This window comes from Ipomoea nil, unplaced genomic scaffold (assembly GCF_001879475.1).
Source record: "Ipomoea nil cultivar Tokyo-kokei standard unplaced genomic scaffold, Asagao_1.1 scaffold3400, whole genome shotgun sequence".
NCBI classification, from domain to species: domain Eukaryota; kingdom Viridiplantae; phylum Streptophyta; class Magnoliopsida; order Solanales; family Convolvulaceae; genus Ipomoea; species Ipomoea nil.
This window is the reverse complement of record NW_017619828.1, coordinates 306018-328389: the sequence shown is the minus strand read 5'-3', so window position 1 is coordinate 328389 and position 22372 is coordinate 306018. Positions and strand designations below refer to the sequence as shown.

The 22372-nt window shown below is 29.4% G+C and overlaps 1 protein-coding gene and 1 long non-coding RNA gene across 2 annotated transcripts in view; one reads left to right on the top strand and one right to left on the bottom strand.

Annotated features, from left to right (window-relative positions):
• The window catches only part of LOC109171188 (TMV resistance protein N-like), a 37462-nt gene extending 17795 nt beyond the window's left edge, over window positions 1–19667 (bottom strand). Inside the window, exons 1-12 of the mRNA XM_019320312.1 lie at window positions 18922–19667; window positions 13487–14582; window positions 12936–13232; window positions 11539–12791; window positions 10318–10367; window positions 8119–9012; window positions 7850–7959; window positions 7089–7194; window positions 4593–4685; window positions 1145–1845; window positions 966–1039; window positions 640–689 (exon numbers count right to left, since the gene is read on the bottom strand). Coding sequence (XP_019175857.1) covers window positions 640–689; window positions 966–1039; window positions 1145–1845; window positions 4593–4685; window positions 7089–7194; window positions 7850–7959; window positions 8119–9012; window positions 10318–10367; window positions 11539–12791; window positions 12936–13232; window positions 13487–14582; window positions 18922–19421 — 5224 coding nt within the window. The 5' untranslated portion in view covers window positions 19422–19667. The remainder of the gene's footprint in view (window positions 1–639; window positions 690–965; window positions 1040–1144; window positions 1846–4592; window positions 4686–7088; window positions 7195–7849; window positions 7960–8118; window positions 9013–10317; window positions 10368–11538; window positions 12792–12935; window positions 13233–13486; window positions 14583–18921) is intronic.
• Window positions 8049–22372, top strand: part of LOC109171190 — a 23600-nt gene continuing 9276 nt past the window's right edge. The window contains exons 1-2 of the long non-coding RNA XR_002052552.1: window positions 8049–8059; window positions 20375–20381. This is a non-coding gene — a long non-coding RNA (uncharacterized LOC109171190). The remainder of the gene's footprint in view (window positions 8060–20374; window positions 20382–22372) is intronic.

Below are 22372 nucleotides of genomic sequence, written 5' to 3'. Positions count from 1 at the left end.
TAATAAGTGAAAATAAGTGTGTTTATAGAAGGGAGAAAATTTATATTCATTGGTCCTACAAGTGAGGTTGTTAAGAACTTGTCTAACTGAAAAGAGTAAGCCAATCGTTTGTAGAAAGTTTTCATCAATCACCACACCGATTAAATAAGCTACAGGATGTAAGGTATTTTACGTACCGTTAAATAGTTTTTCATATTTGATATCATTTTAACATAATATTGAAAATGTTATAATCTTTAGAATTATATTGTGAATAGTGATTTTAAACCGAATTGAAAAGTAGTTAGTTAGGTGAAAAATGATATGACTTTATTAACTATTGAAAATATCATCTCAAAATCATAAACTATAACAATTGTGTAATCTATTTCTCTTTGAGAATGGTGGTTTACTTACTTTTTTATTAATAAGAAAGTTAAATTTAAAACTCAAGAAATCAAAAGTAGAAAGGAAAAATAATTGACAATGTTAGATATGTTAAACTTGTTATTAGCATTGTCCAAGTAGAGTTTGTCAGATATTTTTGTTTTTGCTGTTTGGATAGGTGTTCATACAAAATATTAAAGAATATAAAAATATATGTGATATAATTTAGAATAATATGTATGATAATATAAAGCTTGGGTGAAGTATGAGTACCTAAATCACTCTCGTTAGAACCCGCCTCCTGGTAAAACGAACGAACATCCCTATAAAAAGTAGAAGCACGGATGCATAAGTATTAGTTTTTAATTTTTTTTATTTATTAATTGAAAGAACAACATGAGTTTGTTTTTATATAATTCCTTAGCCTAAATAAAATACAAACTGAAAAAAAAAAAAAAAAAAAAAAAAAAAAAAAAAAAAAAAAACCTGCAAAAGAATATTGAACATAAAAGAGTATATATATGTGGCATTAAAAACTTAAAAGAAAATCATAATGTTAAGGGATAAATGATAGTAATTTTCAAGGCTAATATGTTTACCTTTTTCGCCGTATTGCTTTAGTTGATGATTCATCATCTGTATACAACAAACTGCAACTCCAATTGGGGGTATCTTTATCCGTGAAAGTCTTTGATTTAGGACACCGGATTCTTCTTTTTTCTAACATTTTCAAATCTTGAATTGCCGCCTCAAATACCAAATAATGATTGGGTGTAATATTATCCGTGATAGATTTAGACCACAGACTACTAAATGGTATGTAGGCAAAGCATACAAGTTCATGTCCATCCTTATTGTCGTCAAATTCCTGATCATATGGCCTGCTAATCACACATTGTGTTTCGAGAGAATGTTCATGACTAGCATTATTTTTGTGTATAAGTTTGATTTTGAGCTCACAATGCCTAAAATGGAGAATGCCTGGGCGTGACTCCCATTTCACTTGTCTTGGAAACACAAAACATACAACAAACCCCACAAATTTATGACTATACCAGGTGGAATCAAGAGAAATGGAGATGTTGTGAGGATTGTGGTGAGGATCATGGTCAGGATATTTGAAGCATCTACTGATTTTATAATCAGTGAACGGTTCAAGAGGATAGGTGATAGCAAAAGGAGTGTTTCTATTTTGTAAAGGCTTTGTGATAGAAATAAACTTCTTAGCCAACTCCCTAGGTACTAAATTAGCTCTGTTCTCTTTAGTATTAGAGAATGAGACAGAATATAATTCTGAATACTTGGTTGCTAACTCAGCTATGTTGTTTTCAGAAGCCAAATTAGAATCTGCATATAGTTCCCTTATAGTATGCGGGAGTTTTGATAGCTTTATAATTCCTTCACGACCTCTGATGTCAAGGTACTGATTCAAGTATGGTGGCGACATGCTCAAGGATCCAACATCAGTTGTGCATCCTGTTGATATCAAAGAAATGTTTTTTTTTTTTTTTTTTTGTAATTTTTGTTTAATGTCTTAAGTAATATATACATATATCTAAACACACACATATATAAACAGAAGTGTCATTTTTCCATCTATCCTAGAAAAAGAATTTGATTTTGAAATTTGAAGTAAGTTGAATTAAGCGTTATTATAATTAAAATACATACCAAATCAAATCATTACAAATTTGTAAATATTTATTATAAAATATATACATAATTAAAATACATACCAAATCAATTGTTATCTTTTTTGGAGACATTATATTAAATAATATGATAATTTATTATTACCATAATTCATATAAAATGAAAAAAAAAAATATTCTACTAACATAGAATAAAAGATTTCAGTTCAAAATAGATATATTGAATTTATTATAATTAGAAAGAATTTAATCTTCTATTTAATTTAATATTTAATATTATATATATATATATATATATATATATATATATATATATATATATATATATATATATATATATATATATATATATATATATATATATATATAGAATAAAAATTTTAATTCAAAATAGTAAATTTATTCGAATTAGATAAAAATGAAATAATTTTTTTAAAAAACCTTTTCATGCACACGAAAGCAAACTTTATTATAAAATAAAAATAAAATAATCAAAGATAATTTCATTGCTATTATGTATATTATTTTTTGTCATTATATAGAGAGAGAAAATAATAATATGTGAATTTAATGATAACAAAAATTATATAAAATGAAATTTTATATTGTATTAGAATAGAATAAAAAAATTTAAATTCGAAATAGATATGTCAAATTTTTCTAATTAGATACAATTTAAATTTTCTATTTAATTTCATATGTTCATTTTATAGATATTTTTAATTTTAATTTTTATTTTCTTTGAATTTCAATTCAAAAATTTAAAGTTGAAATAATTTAATTTTATTTGAATTTAGTATTATTTTTAAAATTCTATATTTAAAGGGATGTATTGATTTAGACACAAAATAATGCTAGTGATTTATGTTCATAATATATTAGTCATTTATGCTCAAAATATTCAAAAGATAACTTTAATTCTGGTAATGATTGAATTATGCTTCTAAGAAAATTTAATTTTAAATTCTCTTAAACTCATACTTTTAATTATAAAATTTATAACCATTTAGAAATATGCCAAAATACGTACATATCATTAATCCATAATGAATTTAAAATTAAAATTCTTTTAATTTCTAAATGAAATTCCTTAAGATAATATGAAAATATATAATTAAGTAATAAATAAAATTAAATAAATGTGCATTCATCAATATTTAGAAATATGCTAAAATACATACATATACTTATGACCATATTAATCATAAAAAATTAAAATATCATTTTTATATTTTTAAATATAATTATCTTAATTATAAATCTAACAATATAAATTATAATTAAGGGAAATATACTACTCCATATAAAATTTTACATAATACATATTAATAAATTTTATGTGCACATACAAAGCATTATACAATTATGTAATGAAATACATGCATGCATTCGATTATGATCTAAATCTATGCATATAAGATTTAAAATTATATCTTTTAATTTTTGAATATAATTCCATTAATTATTATTCATTTTATTGAATCATAATATATATGAAATACAATTAGAAATAATCAATTTAATTATGTAAATTTCATTTATAAATGTATCTAAATATGTATATTATTAAACATTATATTAATCATACAAAATTTTAATTTTAATTTTGTATGTTGTGTACATACATACGGCCGTGTCAAATATATGAATTTCATGATAACATAATTTATTTCGTACATCGTGTAAAACACTAGTTAATACATTTATAAATAAAGAAAGACATATGACCTTAATTGTTTGGTAACATTGTTAGCTTATCAGCTAATTTTAATTTATTTGATCACTATTAGCCGTTTGACTTGGTTAAATAACCAATATAAGTATTTGATTAATTAACTTTTTATAATAGTTTATTGCTCAAAAACACTAAAATTTAAAAAGTTGCGTATGCTCAAAACAACTTTTTTGATAAACTTTTTAAGAAAGTTATTTTGCATTTAATTAGCTATCATCTAATTACTAAACACCTTTCTATAATCAACTAATGTTATCAACTAGTCAAACCTGGTAACCCAATCAATTAATAGCAATTTACCAAACACCCAATAAACAAAAATACACACGCATAAACAAATTGAATTGATGTGCTCAATCTTGTTAATAAAATTACAAAATACACCCCATATATCTTGGCGTAAATAATTAAATGTATATAATAGTATGAAACTTTCAAATACCTTTTACTACAGTTCTTTTTTGTCATAAAAGAAAATAGAGGCATTGGAGGCAAATTTTGTTGCATGCTATTTTTTTTTTTTTTTTTAACTTAGTTAATATGACCAATTAAGGTGCCACCCTTTTCCTATTTTTTAATTAAAAAGATATTGTAACATATGAAATTTTTTTAAAAAATACTTATAATAGCATATTGTAATAGTATTTAGCCTTTTATATATTAATATATTTTTTTTCTAAAATGTTATTCTATTAGTGTTATTTACAAGGACATTTTTGTCTCTCTTGTTGAATGATGCAAATCCAAAATGTTAAAGAGTATAAAGCATCAATCTATTATATAGTTCAAAATTAATAATATGATTACCATAGTAAAAATTAAAAGGGTAAAATGAGTACCTGAATCACTAGCAGGATTACTTGTACACATCTTTGCTAGCTTTTGGCATAAGGACCCATGAGTTCTCTTTTTGGTTTTTGCCATTGCAGTGCCTACAGTTCATTTTATGTTCATTAGAATTGTACATAACATTGCCAATGTTGTACTTCTACATTTCCAGACATGAGTGTCATACCATTTTCTTTACCTTGCATTATACTCCATATGTTATTATTTTAAGAATACATTATTAATTATTATTTAAAAAGTAATAAACGATCGAGTTAGTCCTAAAGTATGTGAAGTAATCAAATATCATATATTAATTACTATTAACATATATTATGTCACACTATTAATTATGTCAATAAACAATTATAATGAGTACTAAGCCCGATCAATTTAAATCATAGACGATATTCATTCATACTAGAAAGAACTTACCATCAATTTAATAACTAGATTATATTGTATTCCATTATCTTAACTATAATAAAGCTATATGGTTTGGGAAATAATTACTGTTACAATTAATATCACAACATTCTTTATTATAAAAAATAAAATAAAAAAATAAAAAAAAAATACAACATTTGAAAAATAAAATAGCTATATATTATATAATCATATAAAAAATGTACTTTTAAAAAGTAAAATAGCTATATATTATATAATCATATAAAAAATATGTTCAATTAGAGTTTAAATTTACAATTTGAAATTTGCTTTCCAAATGTAATTATCTTAGTTATTATTCGTATTGTGAAAATTATAATATAGATGAAATACAATTAAGAATAAATCAATGTAATTATTTAAAGGAAAAAGGGTCAAATAGGCCCTCGAACTTTAGCTTAAAAGTCAATTAGGCCCCTAAACTTTTTAAAGGTGCAATTACACCCATCAACAATTCATTTAGGTGCAATGAAGCCTAAAAACAAGTTAATGACCTGCTATCACAGGTCATTAGGGTTCAGGCCACCTTATGGCGAATTTTTCGACAAAAAAAAAAATGTGACCAGCAACTGACCCAGATTTGTCAAAAATTTCGCCGGTCACTGTTTTTTTTTTTTTTTTGCCGAAAATTCGTTGGAAGGTGGCCTGAACCCTAATGACCTGTGATAGCAGGTCATTAATTTGTTTTTGGGCTTCATTGCACTTAAATGAATTGTTGATGGGTGTAATTGCACCTTTAAAAAGTTTAGGGGTCTAATTGACTTTTAAGCTAAAGTTCGAGGGCCTATTTGACCCTTTTCCCTTATTTAAATTCTCTCTATAAGTTTATTTGAATATGCACATAATTAGAGATTATATTAACCATACAAAATTTTAATTTTAATTGTAATTTTGTATTCTATAAAAATAATAAATACTTGACCAATGGAAGCTAAAAAATATTATTATATTAAACAATTTAAAATATTTTAATTTTTCTATTTTTATAATAACATAATTTTTTCCCGTGCATCACGCGGGTGAATGCTACTGGTTCTATTAGATCATATACTTTCTCAACCTACTGAAACACAAAGAACCAATAACGCCTCCACTGAGGCTCAAACTCACACCTTCCAAATGAAAATCCAACCCGGGTACCATTAGACCACATAGTCCTGGTATCTTTTTTTATACTTTCACAATTGTCATAACATTTGACTCAAATTTAAAGGTTTAATTTTTTTTTCACCAATCAACTTCTTTGATATATGTTACTTTTGTGTGGACAAGAAAAATTATAGTTTAGCCCATTCAAAATAAACCCATACATACTTACATGGCAAATTATGTTGTGCATCTGGATGCAAAAACGATGTCGTTTTGATTAAAAACGCGCGTCCAACTTATAAAAAAAAAAAAAAAAAAAAAAATCAGTTTCGATTCCCGTCAACAACATTATGTTGTGCATAATTTCTGAATGTATATATAGTTATGAAATTAAGGATGTATAGTTATGCAATTCTGGATTTATAGTTATGAAATTATGATGTGTAGTTATGCAATTCTGAATGTATAGTAATGAAGTTATGCAATTCTAGATTTATAGTTATGAAGTTATAGATGTGTAGTTATGCAATTCTGAATGTATAATAATGAAGTTATGGATGTGTAGTTATGCAATTATGGATATATAGTTATGCAATTCTGGATGTATAGTTATAAAATTATGGGTGTAGTTATGCAATTTTGATTTTTTTTAAAAAAAAAAAGTTGAACACACGTTTTTAGTTAAAACGACGTCGTTTTTGCATCCGTGTGCACCATGCATGGTGCACATGGATGCACAGCATAACGATCCTACTTACATGTGTGTGTATGCATCAATGCATGTTTGTATATTTAAATGTATGTATATAATAGAATAGTGTAATATCATTTATCCTTTTTTTTTAAATGTTATTCCGATCCATAATAATTTCTATATATATATATATTTATATTGATATTTTGTTATATGGGATAAGTGTTAAAGAATATATATCCCTACTAAATTAATAATATAGTATAGAATAAAGTACCTGGATTACTAGTCGTTGCATCAACTCCACCATTATGTTCTATATATATGTTATGATCCTCCATCTTCCTCCCCGTCTTCATCTTTATCTTCTTCTCCTCCCCCTTCTACATCATCAAGATCAAATATAATTTAGAGTCTATGCCTATTATTTAATATTGTAAAATGTTTAACATGTTCTCATTATTTTTTTCTCTCTTGGATATTACGTTGTGAATAGTGACTTTAAAGTGAAATTGAAAAGTAGTTAATTACGGAGTAGAAGATAAATGATTAATGATATGACTTTATTAAATATTGAAAATACCGTCTCAAAATCATAAACCATAACAATTGTGGTTCTAGCTCTTTGAGAATGGCGACTTTCGTGTTATAACAAGTCCGGATCTTTTTCCTCCTTCTTTTTTGTTTTTTTTTTTTTTTTTATCTGATTACATGCTTACTTCTTGTCATCACGTTTGCATCACATCACCACTTGCGGGCTTTTGTTGGGTTAGCTTCTACATGACTTACATATCTACTATTTGACTTGCTTCTTACTGCTGTTTAGACATACTACTCCTAAGGATTGAGCGACAATCCTATGTAAAGGTCTCCTTCCACACACTCACCCATTTATACCACTTTACTAATGTTCATAACATAGGGGCTAAATATACTATTGTTCTATTAAATATAGGGATCAAATTTTGAATTTCCCCTAAGAATAATAAGATAGTATGAAAGGGGTAAAGTAATTGTTATTTAGAAAGTTATTTTTACCTTGATGTTGCTGTGACGTGGTATTTCCCCAATAATTGCCCCAGCCTGAGTGAAAGCCATTGAAGCTTTTTCAATACTATGTTCAGCAATGGAAGCCTCTTCATCTGCAACTGATTATATATATTTAGATTATTTTATTATAATTTACTTCTTAAGAAAAACTATATATATGCATTGTATACACGCATATATATATATATATGTGTGTGTGTGTTTACATGCTTGTATATATGTGTATATAATAGTATACAAGGGTGGAGTATAAGTACCTAAATCATTATAACTGGAACTATCATCGCTCCATAGTGCTTCCCTCAATGATTTATCATTTTTATATAATAAACCACAACTCCAATATGGTAAATTATTGGAATCCGAATGCAGAAATGCCACCTCGAATACCGAATAATCATTAGGGCTAGCACTTATTGATAGACTACGAAATGGTATGTAAGCAAAGCATATCATGAATCCATCCTTGTTGAAGTCAAACTCTTCGTCATATAATCTGCCAATCTTACAGTATGTTTCAACTGGATTTCCATTATCTTTGTGTATCAACTTGGCTATGACTTCACAATGCCTAAAAGGATGAATGTGTGGGTGTGATTTCCATGTGTGTAGACTTCTTCCTTTCAAGAGAAAGTGTACAACAAATCCAACAAAAGTTTGTGTATACCAAGAGGGATTAAGATTAATGGATATCTTATTCGAATGAGGAGATGAATATCTGAACCATCTCTTGGTACCAATATCAGTCAAAGTAGGATAGGTAACTACGAAAGGAGAGTTTCTACTTTGAGAAGACAAATGAGCAAACTGGCTTGCCAACTTCTGAGCTGAAAGTTTTGGCTCAGCTATGTTGTTTTTATGAGAGAATGAGACAGAATATAATTCTGAATACTCAGTTGCTAGCTTAGCTATTATGCTTTCAGAAGCCAAATTAGAATGTGCATATACTTCCCATATGGTCGCGGGGAGAATTATCGATGGCATTTGAAGTCTTTGACAACTACTGATGTCAAAGTATCGAAGGCCTAGGCGATGGAGTTGGCTACAGTATTCAAGTAAACGAGGAGAATTCTTTAATCTATTGAGATTCAAGTACTCCGTCTCCCCCAACTCCATCAAGGTCAAGCATGCAATATCATCCGTTGTGAGTCCTAATAACAAGGAGGTGCAACAAAGTCAAGAGTAAGGGAAACACATATACACATAATAGTTTACTGTACTCATACAGTGGAAAAGAAAATTGATACACATACACATGCATATATGTATGTACATATGCACTATTGTATACGAGAATGTATGTATATAATAGTATAATGTATTACTAGGAAAAATATTCGGGTTATTGACTTGGTAAGTACAATGTTCTAAATTTCACAATGAATCATTTGCCCTCAAGTTATTTACAATAATTTAAATTTTTGTAATAGTAATAAAATTACATTAAATCATGACAAAAAAAAAAAAAATGAAGTAAATTTGACAATTAAAAAATAAATTATTAAAATTATTTAGTCTTTATATATTAAAACATTTTCTAAAATATTAATTTATAAAGACTAAATATTATAAAAAAACTTTTTACTTTTTATTAAATACTCTGAATGTATTAATATAAAATGTTTAAAAAATATAAGGGCCTTCTTTGGTCAATGGTGGAAACGTGTTCACCATGCGCATGGTGAACACAAGGGGGTAGATCCATAATTTTTATATTGTAGATTTATAATTTTATTTTTTTTGAAAACGTAGATTCATAATTTTGTTTTTCATTTATTGTTAACATGATAGATCCATAATTTCTAAGCTGTAGATTCATAATTTCTATACTGTAGATTCATAACATCTATACTGTAGTTTCATAATTTCTATACTTTAGATTCATAATTTCTGTACTGTAGATTCATAATTTTTATACTGTAGATTCATAATTTCTATACTGTAGATTCATAATATCTGTAACAACAAATGAAAAAAAATGAATCTACGTTTTCAAAAAAAAAAAAAAATTATGAATCTACAGTATAGAAATTATGGATCTACCCTTGTGTTCACCATGCGCATGGTGAACACGTTTCCACGGCATAATTTGCGTTGTTTGGTAACATAGTTAGTTTATCAACTATTTTGACTTATTTGATCACTATTAACTGTTTAACTTGGTTAAATAATCAATAAATTGTTTGGCTAATTAACTTTTTGTAATAGCTTATTACTTCAAAATGCAAATTGTTCAAAGCAGCTTTTGGATCAACTCTATGAGAATATCATTTTACATGTAATCAATTATCAGCTAACAACTAATTTACTAAACACTTTTTTACAATAAACTAATGCTATCGAATAGTCAAACTCACTAATCCAATTAAGTAACACTTATTTATCAAACATCCCAAAGTGTTTTTAATATAGTACAAAATAATATATAACAATATAAAGGGGTAAAGTATTAATACCTGAATCATTTCCATTATGCCCAGATCTTTTTTCGCTTGCTCCTATTTCCCTAAAAGCACACATTTTTATTCAGTCAATTAAAAAAGGTATAGGCCCTGTTTGGTAAAATAGTTAGCTTATAGGTCAATTTTGGTTTATTTGATAACTATTAGCTGATTAAAAAATCAATTTAAGTGTTTGATTAATTAGCTTTTTGTAACTCCTAAATTCTAAAATTCAAAAAACTACTCAAAGTAAATTTTTCAATTAGCTTTTTGAGAAAGAAAATTATACCAAACAACTGTCAACTAACAACTAATTTACCAAACACCTTTCTATAATCGGCTAATGTTATCATCAACTAATTATATCCTCTAATTAACACAATCAGCTAACATCCATTTACCAAACAGGACCATAGTAGTTAAGTAGGATCCATGCATTTTTCTTCTTCTTCAAAAAAAAAAAAAAAAAAAAAAAAAAAAACAATGCTTATTATGAATTCAGTCCTAGTTTAAATAGAAGAGAAAACTAAAACAAACTGAATATATATATATATATAGACACACAGTATACCCAGGGTTGTAAAAATCCCGCCTAGGTACCGAGTAATCGGCGCCTAGGCGCTAGGCGCCCATAGGCCGTGGCGATTTCCGCCCTAGGCTCCCGCCTAGGAGACCGGCCGCTTAGGCGCCCGCCTAGCGCCTAACTCGTCCGATTACGCCGAGTTAACTCGTCAATTTCTGTCGAGTTAACCCGACCGACTCGACCTTGCTAATTTTTTCCATTTATATGACATATACATATAATATGACATATATACACTCGTAGACTAGTTTGATACTTTCAATCTTTGGATGATTGAAGTATTTGGGTATTTCATTTGAGTTTTTTTTTTTAATATTCTTTTGATGTTATGACTTATGAATTGTCATTATGTCATTTATTTGGATGTGTTATTTGATTGAATGTTGAAAACAGCCTCATTAAAATTGTCAAATTGTAAGTGTGCTACTGTTTTTTTCGCGACCGCCTAGCGCCGCCTAGATTCCGCCTAGGCGCCGACTAGGCCGCTTAGGCGCTAGGCGCTGTCCGGGCGCCCGACTAGCGCCTAGCGCCTACTGCAACCATGAGTATACCTAGTACAGATCGAGCATTAAAAGTTGAAGAATAATGAAGGTAAATGAGGGCCAATATAATGGCCGGGGAAGAAAAAGGAAAATTGATATCAATATATGTACCTTTCATATAACAAGCTACAACCCCAATCTGCTGAAGCTTTCAAATTCATAAATTGCACCTCAAATCTTGAATAATCCTTTATAGCTTTAGATTCACCCCACAAACTCCTAACTGGTATGAAGGCAAAGCATGCGTGTCCTTTGACATCATCATTTTCACTAGCTAAGCCCGCAATTACACACTCTTTTTGGAGAACTTCATTTTCACTATCTTTGTGTGAAAATTTGGCTATGATTGTACAGTGCTTCATACTCTGATCAATGTCTTGGTATGAATGTGGCCCCCATATATCACCTTCTAAACTGAGAAAACATACCACAAACCCCACAAACTTTTTACTATACCAGGGAGAATTGAGATGAATAGAGATTCCATTTGACTGATAGCGCCGGAATTTAAATGATCTCAACATTTGATTCATCTTCAATTTGTTGTCCTCCGCCGCCGTGATAAGATAGCTGACAAGTAAAGGAGTCTTTCTAATAATGAACTCTTTAGATAAAAAAGTTCCAACTTCAGGATTATCATCATCAGAATATGAGACCGAATATAATTCCGAGCACTCGATTGCTAGAGCTATCTTGAAATGACAATCTGCATATAGTTCCCTTATATTTGCTGGAAGTTTTGGTAGTTGGTTAGGATTTTGACAATCTGTGATGTCAAGGTATTGAAGGGAAGTGAGTTGACTGAAACTTTCAGGTAAAGAATCAAAATGACTTCCTTGGAGATTCAAGTATTCCAACGAGATCAAGCCTTCAAGATTTTTTGGCAATGACTTTAGATTTCTGCAGTTTTTAATTGTAAGAATTTTAAGCTTTTTCAACTCACATAAGTAGTTATGAAGGCTTTCAAGATGTTTACAATCATCCAAACTTAGCTTAGTGAGGGCATCCAGTTGTTGGATCGATGGTGGCACTTGTATGATTCCAACTCCTCTTAAATCCAATTCCACTAGGCGTGACGTTTTTGCCTTAAATTCTGGAAAAAAATTTAATTTTCTGCAAAGGGCAAGATCCAGAGACTCCAGAGGTGAAACATGATTGAAGCTGGGAAGCTTCTTAAGGTTTATGCATGCTCTTAAATTCAAAAAAATAAGCTTCTTAAGATTTCCAATAGAAGAGCAGATCTCTTTTAATTTTTCACAGTAACTGAGGTTTAATCTCTTCAAATTTGGTATCCTACCAAAATCTGGGGTTTTTGACAAAGAGGAGGAAGAGCTGAGATCCAAAATGGTCAATTTGTTTAAATTCTGCAACAAAATTAAAGATAGAGAATAGAACAAGTCTAAAGTCTTTGATAAAATTAAATAAATAAAAGTAGTAACGAAAAGATACACATTCATCATATGATCAATCATGTAGCAAGCTAAGTCAGATTAGAATGATATATATACCTGAGTTAAGTTGCACTCTGATAGAGAACTCTTCCGCAAAGAAAGACCAACAAGCTTGGATGATTTAAATCTTTGTGGTAATGAAGTGAAATGATAGAATTCATATTCAAGCCACCTCAAACTGCTAGGAAGATAATTCCTCTTCACATGGAAAACTTTATCATCACCACCACCAGCTTTAAGCATCTTCAAATTTCTCATACTTCCGAAACTAATTTTAAAAGTACTGCTAATATTCTCAGGATCAACCCATTCCCACCAACTAATGCCTTCTATGTGATGATGATGATGATTATTCTGAAAGAAGAAAACAGTAAAGCACACGTACGCTTTAATCTTTTTTAATGCATGCACTCAATACATAATAATAATAAGAATATCAAAAATAAATTAAACCTTCAAGTTATTACGTTAATTAGCTTATGAATTAGGAAGGAATATAATTAGACTAGGAAATTAGAAAGTACACCATATATGCAATTATACATGCATAAGCTTCATTTTAATCAACTAACTTTCAATTCCTATAGCATCATGCATATATGCCTTACCACTGTTCTGCATAACACATCTTTAACCTCCTTAAAGTACCGCCATATCCTTCTCATGGGGTTCTCCTTTCTTGCAATATGCCAACCCATTTCTTGGATTAGATCATGCATCTCAATTCTTCCATTTTGAATTGATATAAGAGATTTATTAATGAGCACAGATAGATTATTCTCAAGCACACCTTTTACATATTCTTCCCTCCAGTTTCTGAAAAAACATGCAATATGTAAAAAGTAATTTTTGTTGTCCGGATCTAGTCCTTCAACACTTATCTCAAGCACACCAATAATTCGATCTTTGGGGGTGTGGAGGGACTCAACGTCCTTGAGTTTCCCCAAGATGATTTTCCAGTTCTCAGTTTCTTGTCCACAAAGATGAGAGCCCAAAAGTTTAAGAGCTAATGGAAGACCCATAGCATAGCGCACAATTGAATCCATAGCATTGCGCACAATTGATCCACATAGTTCGTCTTCCAAACCAGTCTTAGGAATTTTCCTTTTGAAGGCATTCCAATAAAATACTTCAATTGCTTCCTGGTCATCCAATTTATTTACTTCATATATATACTTTTCTTTAACTTGATGGGAAAGTAATACTTGCTTATCTCTTGTAGTTATAATGACTCTACTTCCCCTACCAAACCAAGTACGACTTCCCGCTAATTTCTCTAATTGATCCACTCTATCCACGTCATCAAGAACAATCAAAACCTTTTTCCCACATTTCTTTAACTTTTCCGTTCCATCGAACTCATTTTTTATTTCCATCTCCTCCTCTAAAATGGCTTTTAAAAGGGTCTTTTGCAATGCAATGATATCACCTTGGTTTTCTCTAATCTTATGAACACACCCACCTCCCTCAAATTGGTTCAAACATCTGTTAAAAACAGTCATTGCAATTGTTGTCTTACCAATGCCACCCATACCCAAAATCCCAATGAATTCAACCTCATCAGCTTCTTGTCTCAACAACTCACCTACATATTCAACTCTAGATTTCAATCCCACGTAATTGTTTTCAATCAAAGTTGAGGTGGATTGATTCACTCGAGTAACCATGTCTTTAGTAACTCTTTCGAAACATTTTGCATAGAACCTGAAAATATTGAACACAATAATTGAAGCAAGTGAATACTCATACTTAATAGAATTCAAGCAATGCTACTCAGATAATAGGACAGATCAGACATATTAATGTAAAATTTCAATTCCATACTTCATCAAACAAGTTGTAGGTGTTCTTCAATTCTTAACGAATGGGGTAGCCAACTACCATGTACTATGATGACATCTCTGTTAGCACTTTAAATAGGTGGTCACGAGATCGAATTACCTTATAAAGAATTATGCATTTTATGTTTTCAAAAAAAATATTATTGCCTTTTATAAAATTTGCTCTATATCTTTCAATTTAAACAATATTGATCGCCCAACTGTCTAGATATTGTTAATTTAGTCTCTCATGAGTCCGGACATAATGCTCTCAAACTCAACTCGTTAGCATATAAGTACCCAAAATTGTTGTTCCTTATAAACTTAGCTACTAACAGAGTTAAAGAATACTGTTTCTGACTCTCATGAAAGATTAAATTCATAATACTTTCAACAACTGAGAGATCAAATTTGTTTAAATTAGCAGTTAAGAACCAAAATACAGAATTAATAATAACTGAGCTACATTTCCCAAAAAAATAATAATAATAATAAATAACTGATGAGCTACTAAAAATGTAGTTTAATTTCTCCCTATTGAGTCAATCGTTATATTGTGCACCAGGGCACACAATGCATTGGGCGTCCAAAAAAATCTCAGTTTCGTAGTTACAGAATTGTATAGTAAATACACATAAACTCCTAATATAATACACATAATCTAACATAATACATAATACACATAAACTATTAACGTAATACACATAAACTCTTACACAAAATACACATGAACTCTTAACATAATACACATAAATAACATAATAAACATAAATTCTTAGCAGAGTACACATAAACATAAAAAAAAATAATAATAAAAAAATAAAAAAATAAAAAATAAAATTATAACGGGATTGGACACACGGAACAGTGTCCGTCGCGTCAACTCCTCCAACTTATAAAAACAACTAACGTCGTTTTGGGTCAGGGCGCACAATGCATTGTGCGCCCTGGTGCATGATATAATTTGTCCTATTGAGTATCTATGGAAATAGAGATGTCAAAGTAGACCGAAACTCGCGGGTAAGGGTCTAAAATTTTGGCCTGCTACACAACAAGACAACAACCTTGTCGTGCCACTATTCAAGTGAGTCCATCCCTTCTCATGAGTCAGTGTGAACAAATCTAGTCTGTTAAAAGAAATTCTATACGAGATGTGCACTTGAAAGCTCAAAATCATGCATTTGAAGGTACAAAAATGTGCACTTGAAGGCAAAAATTATGTACTTGAAGGTAAATAGATGTGCAATTGATGCAATTTATGATACAAAAATTGGAAGTTATTCAATAAGTGTTATATATTAAATAAGTTATTGTGCACTTGAAAGCAAAAAAAATATGAACTTGAAGACATAAAAATGTGCACTTAAAGACAAAAAATGTGCACTCGAAGGCAAACATTCACTTGAAGGCTACAAAGCATGCACTTGATGGCTAAAAACATGGACTTGAAGGAAAAAAAATGTTTCATTAAAATGCTACGTATTGTTTTTACCCAGTAGTAAGACACGCATACACTTGTAGGCATGAAATTGAGCACTTAAAGGCATAAAGATAATAATCACTAGAAGGCAAGGGAGAAAAAAAAAAAAAAAAAAAAACACTAGAATGGAAAATTCTAAGGAAATTAGCTGTGTACTCTTAGAAAGGAAAACATGCACTTGAAGGCTAAAAATATGCACTAGAAGGAAAAAAAAAAAAAAAAAAAAAAGATTCAACGGAATGCTAAGTATTATTTTTTTTAACACAATAGTAAGACAAACATGCACTTGTAGATATGAAATTGAGCACTTGAAAACATAAAGAGGATCACTAGAAGGCAAGGGGAAAAAAAAGTCACTAAAAGGGAAATTTTGAAGAAAATTAATTGTGCACTTCTAGAAAGGAAAACATGCACTTAAGGCTACAAAACGTGCACTTGAAGGCAAAAATTTTGCACTTAAAGGCACAAAGAATGTGCACTCAAAGGAGAAACCAAGTACTGAAACAAAACAGATGCACTTGAAGAAGAGAAATATGTACTTGAAAAATAAAAAATGTGCACTCGATGAAGAAAAATGTGCATTCGAATACAAATGACAATCTGACTTACTCAAAATTACAATTATGTCACCACGCATTTTTTAGTCAATATTCAATCTGAGCTATTTCTTGGACTACATCTAAGGTTAACAATTGTGCATATTTTTTCTTTTATTATATCTGTAGAAGCATTTGTTGCATTTGATCCAAAATCTATATACATAGACACACATTATAATTTTAAAAATTTTATACACAAAAAAAAAAAAAATATATAATATTACTTTAGGTTAAATTATTAGAATAAAATAATAGTATAATAAATTTTTTTAAAATTTTGAAGGGAGGGCGGTGAGCCCGCATGAGACAGGCAAATTATTGTATGGACCATGGTCCATACAATGTTATGTGCACCATAACAAAAAGTATATTTTTAATATACCAAATGTACATTATTTTTGTATTGAATGTACATTATAAAATATAATGTACACTCAGAACAAAAATAATGTATATCCCTTATATACAATATACATTATTTATGTACTGAATGTACATTATTTTTGTACTAAATGTACATTATTTTATAGTAGACAAAATATGATCCACATAACTTGTGTGGACCATGGTCCACACAATAATGATTGCATTAGACAAGCTAAAGTTGCATAATCCTAGCTCTTTTATGGGCCGGCCTGCCAAGGTCAACCAAAAAAGTTTGTGGTGGGATGAGTTGATCCACATTAAGGTTAAAAAGATGCACTAATATTAATATTAATAGAAAAATACTAATTACTTGCCAACTACCCTATAGCGTGATGGTATCCTAGTTATTATGGTTTCAAATGAATGATCATAGGTATGTGGTTCTAGGCATTAGTTTTTCTTTTTTAATCTTAATTTTAATTTTATTAATGTTTAGATGAACTGTGCTATATCTTGGAGTAGTGATTTGTCCGTGATAAAATTAGGCGTGTGTAGCATATTAATATTAATATTAATTAGCGATAAGAGTCAAATAGACCCTAAAACTATAAGCTAAAGTGCAATTCCCTCTATAAACAAAACAACAACAACAACAAAAAAAAAAAAAAAAAAAAAAAAAAAAAAAAAGCTTCAATTATACCCTTCATCTCTTCACTTGTATGCAATTAAATCCATAAATTTTTAAATTTGTGCAATTAACTCAATTTGCACATAAACACAATGTAATAGCAGGTAAAATGAATTTTTGTAATAAAATTTACAAAACAATTAAAAAAAAAAAAGTCATCTTCTGATCTTCTCCGTCAGTTGTTTTACTCTCACAAATGTCGTCAATGGGCAATGGGCGTTTGGTTGGAGAGAATTTAAATTCCATTCACACTTAATTCCTACCTAATTCCAAAGGTCACTAAATTCCTTAGTTTGGTTGGAAGGAATTGCAATTCCACGAAATTGCAATTTCCTCATTTTCATGGAATTAAAATCCTATGCCCCCCTTGAGATTTTAATTCTATGGATCTTGGGAAGAAAAAAAGATAATGATGAGACAAAATTATTCTCCCCTTTTTAACTTAAAATTTAATGCTTGACAACAACAATGGGTATTTTGGACTTTATACTATTTATTTCCTTTCAATTCACATGTATATCAAACATTGAAATTGAAATTCTTAGTAATTTTATTCCTGTAAATCAAACAATGAAATTCCCAGTAATTCATCCTCATGAAATTGCAATTCTTTTCCCACGTAATTCCCTCATTTCAATCAAATGCCTATAAGTTAAATCTCTGATTTATTTATTTGTATTTTTTGAATCAAATATATTATATTCTTGTCATCATATATATCATCACGGTGGATCATGTTATTGTGCGCGCAGAGTTCATAAGCATAGTCTGTGGATTAGAAGAAGGAAGCGGCTACATAGATGAGAAAACCAGCATAGTTTACCCATATCCCTTTTAATTATTTAATAAGAAAATGACAATCATTTCTATCTAGAATAAAACGGCCGGTTTTAGAAACATTTTTTGTGCTACAAATACAATAGATTCTGTAATGTCTTTTTGTATTGAGAAACACGAATTCTTTTTCTTTCTTATCACTACTCGAATTATATAAATAAATAAATAAAACTTTGTAGTAAAAAACTAAAGCAAACGACATGTATTAAAATGAATGAGCAAAGAAAAAGAATATATATATATATATATATACCCGTTAAATTGATCATTGAGATGATACCCTGAAATTTTGCTAGCCTTTTTCAAAGCTCCCTTCCACCTTTCCACCTTTGCCTTATCATCCTTGTAGCGCTCTTCATGTTCTGCAAATGGTTCCTTAAAACTTGCTGTTTGATTGCCCACCTCTCTAGGCTCCACATCATAGAAAATGGGTATCATCATTTCGACGCCGTACTCTTGTTGGCATTCCATGATTGTTGCAATTTCTTCCAAACACCATTTTGATGATGCATAACTTTGGGAGAATACAACAATTGCAAATCTTGATTCCCTGATAATTTGTAACAGCTTCGCAATACAGTTTCCTTTCTTCAGTCCCACATCATCTTTGAAGGTACGAATTGATTTACTTTCTAGATTTTTAAAAAGACAATCTATAAAAGTTTTACGAGTATCTTTACCACTAAAACTCAAGAAAACATCATACTCTATTTTGCGGACTGATTGGGAAGGAGTAGAAGAGGTAGAAGCCATCAAGCCATAGATTTATTTGATATGGCCGGAAATTGGGTTCCTCAGAAACATAGATCCGAGGGAAGTATAATTAGGTAGAGTGGAGAATCAAAAGCATACGAACAACAAACTAATAAGGTAGCAAATCGGAGTTAAGAATACATATAGGAATAGGAATTACTTGAATTGCTTAAGTCGTCTCAGTCAACACCCAAATTAAATTTCTATGGAATTGGGTCACATGGGTAGGCGCCACTCCACCTCAAAAGTTGAAGGAATAATTCATAAAAGACAACTGGTTCTAGAAAACAAACGACTACTGTTGGGTCTTAATTATTAGTCTACACTAGGACCACTATTATTTAAAATAAAAAATAAAAAAATTCTTCCCAATGGGAATAATTAAGTAAGTGTACTTAATTATTCCCATTCGGAAGAATTAAGTAGTGGTTCTAGACTCTACTCCTATCAAAAAAACAAAAAAATAGTGGTTCTAGTGGACACTAATAATTAGGACCACTATTTAATTATGGTTCCGTTTGACAAAGCTTTTTATGAACTTATAATTTATTTAAAGTTACTAAGAAGTTATAAGCTCTGTTTGGTAATGTTTTTAAAATAAGCATCTAGTTTAAAATAAGAGTATATTTTGAAACACTACTTTATGTAGCGTTTTAAAATAAGTTAATAACTTTCTAACTTTTTTTTCATCTTTGTCCTTGTTATTTTAAAGAAATGACATTATTTATCATTCCTAATTAAAATTATTTTCTCTATTCCTTTATTCGCAATTTTCACCGCAATTATTATTATTATTATTATTATTATTATTATTATTATTATTATTATTATTATTATTATTATTATTATTATTATTATTATAGATGAAGGAGATTCGCAACAATATTGCCACTTGGGATGCTAGATCATGATCGATTATGCTAATAATTTTATTTCAAAATATTTTTTTTAAGATAAAATGTTAAATTTTATTATGTTAACAAACTAATTTAAATTCTATGAAGATGTTTTTTTTTTTTTTTTTGTCTTTTTACATTTATCAACTTATCAAAAAGTTAATTTTACCAAACACTTTCAAACATAACAGCTAGTTTAAGAGCTCTTCAATTTTCAGCTCATAGCATATAGCTTTTCAACTTTCAGTTCTTTTTAAGCTTTCTGCTACCTTTTCAGCTAGGTATGTCAAACATAGCCTATTACTCAAAATTGTTGAAAAAAAATCAGCACTCAACTTGCAACGTTCAAATTATTTAGGAACAACTTTTATTTATTATTTATATGTGAGAAATTAAAATTACATTTTAATTCATAAAATTATAAGACAAATATAAATGAATTGTAAAATTTGTTATAAATATTTTATTAGTGGCCATTAAACCATTAGACCTTTCAATAGCCTAGCCTTTAATCATGTATTGATGTTGAGTATGTGAAAGGTTGTATGAAACCTTATATAATGGAGTGAAGGCTAATGAAATAACACACATATTGTTGTGCCCTACATTTGGTGTTCTTCTTCTTCTTCTTTTTCTCTTCTTTACGTATACACGCATACATATATATGAACCTCCGGGCGAGTTACCGTGCAAACATCACGTGAGAACAGAGCTAGTTGATAGGTCAAATTATAACACGTTATCAGCACGAGTCTCTATCGTAATCTCCGGTGAACGGTACTATTGGTTCATTTTTCCTATGAATTTTTGTTTTTGAATCATATGCCATTGTTTATATATAAATATTATGTATATATATGGCTATGAGTTTGGTTTGGAACCTTCAATTATTGTTTCTATGAAATGAGTGATAATTCTTCATATTTGTTAACAACTTTTGAGTTATGAACTCATCATCAAGACATGGTTAAGAATTTTGGTAAATACTTGAATTTGTAAATACATATTATTTTTATTTATTCTCTCAATTCATGTATATGAGTTAGGTTCTACATATGCCATGATGCTTTGAAATGGTAAATACATATGGTTATATGTTAAATTGTATGTATGTACGTGCAAATGTAAATGTGTTCATCTGTATATATATATATATATGGGTTAAATATACACGTGTTTGATATTTACCAGTGAAACAATGATTCTTGCACTATTTCCCATTATTGGAATTTACTATATTCACTTAAAATGACTTCATGCCTTAGGAAAAGATAATATTTACTATATTGATCATGTAGATTGATTATGTACTATTCCCCATTTTTGACATTTATGCTTCTTTTGAAAAATATATATAAAATGACTACATGGAGAAGTATGAATCTATATGAGAACATGTGAAATATTCCATTTTCACATTCTATTTGAAATTTGCTTACAAGACATGTTTTTCACATGAATATCAACTACTGTTTCTATAAGTATAAGTTGCATCAAATGATGATCTTATGGATCATGCCTTTCATTAAAAATGTAAATTTATTGAGCTCACTTATGAATGAAGCAATTATTTAGCTTGAGCTCTTGATATTGAAATATATTCGGCATCTAAAGAATTGAGTCAAGTTTTTTGTTGCTAAGTCATAGAGCACCGATGCCTAAAAGGCTCAAGCTGTCATTTTCATACGTCACCACTTGAACCACAACCTTAAAAAAATGAGTGTCTGATTGAAAAAGAACCCCTTGAAATAATGGAAGTCCCTGAAGGACTATTCCGACCAGAAGTCATCAAATGTTCTTCCTTAGACACATTTTGACTAGTTTAATCTCATGTTTAATTTTGAGATTATAATGTAAGTCAGTGATTAATTACAATTCAGCTATGCACAAAATAGTCTCGTAAGTGAAACTCTAAACAAGAAGTTTCAGAGAAATATTTAATTGGAAAGACATTGCCAACTTTTCATGAGAGTAATTTGTACTCCAACAGTAGTACAAGACAACAAATTATGAGAAGCATCCTAAGCTGATTTTAGCACCCCTTGTGGCTAAGAA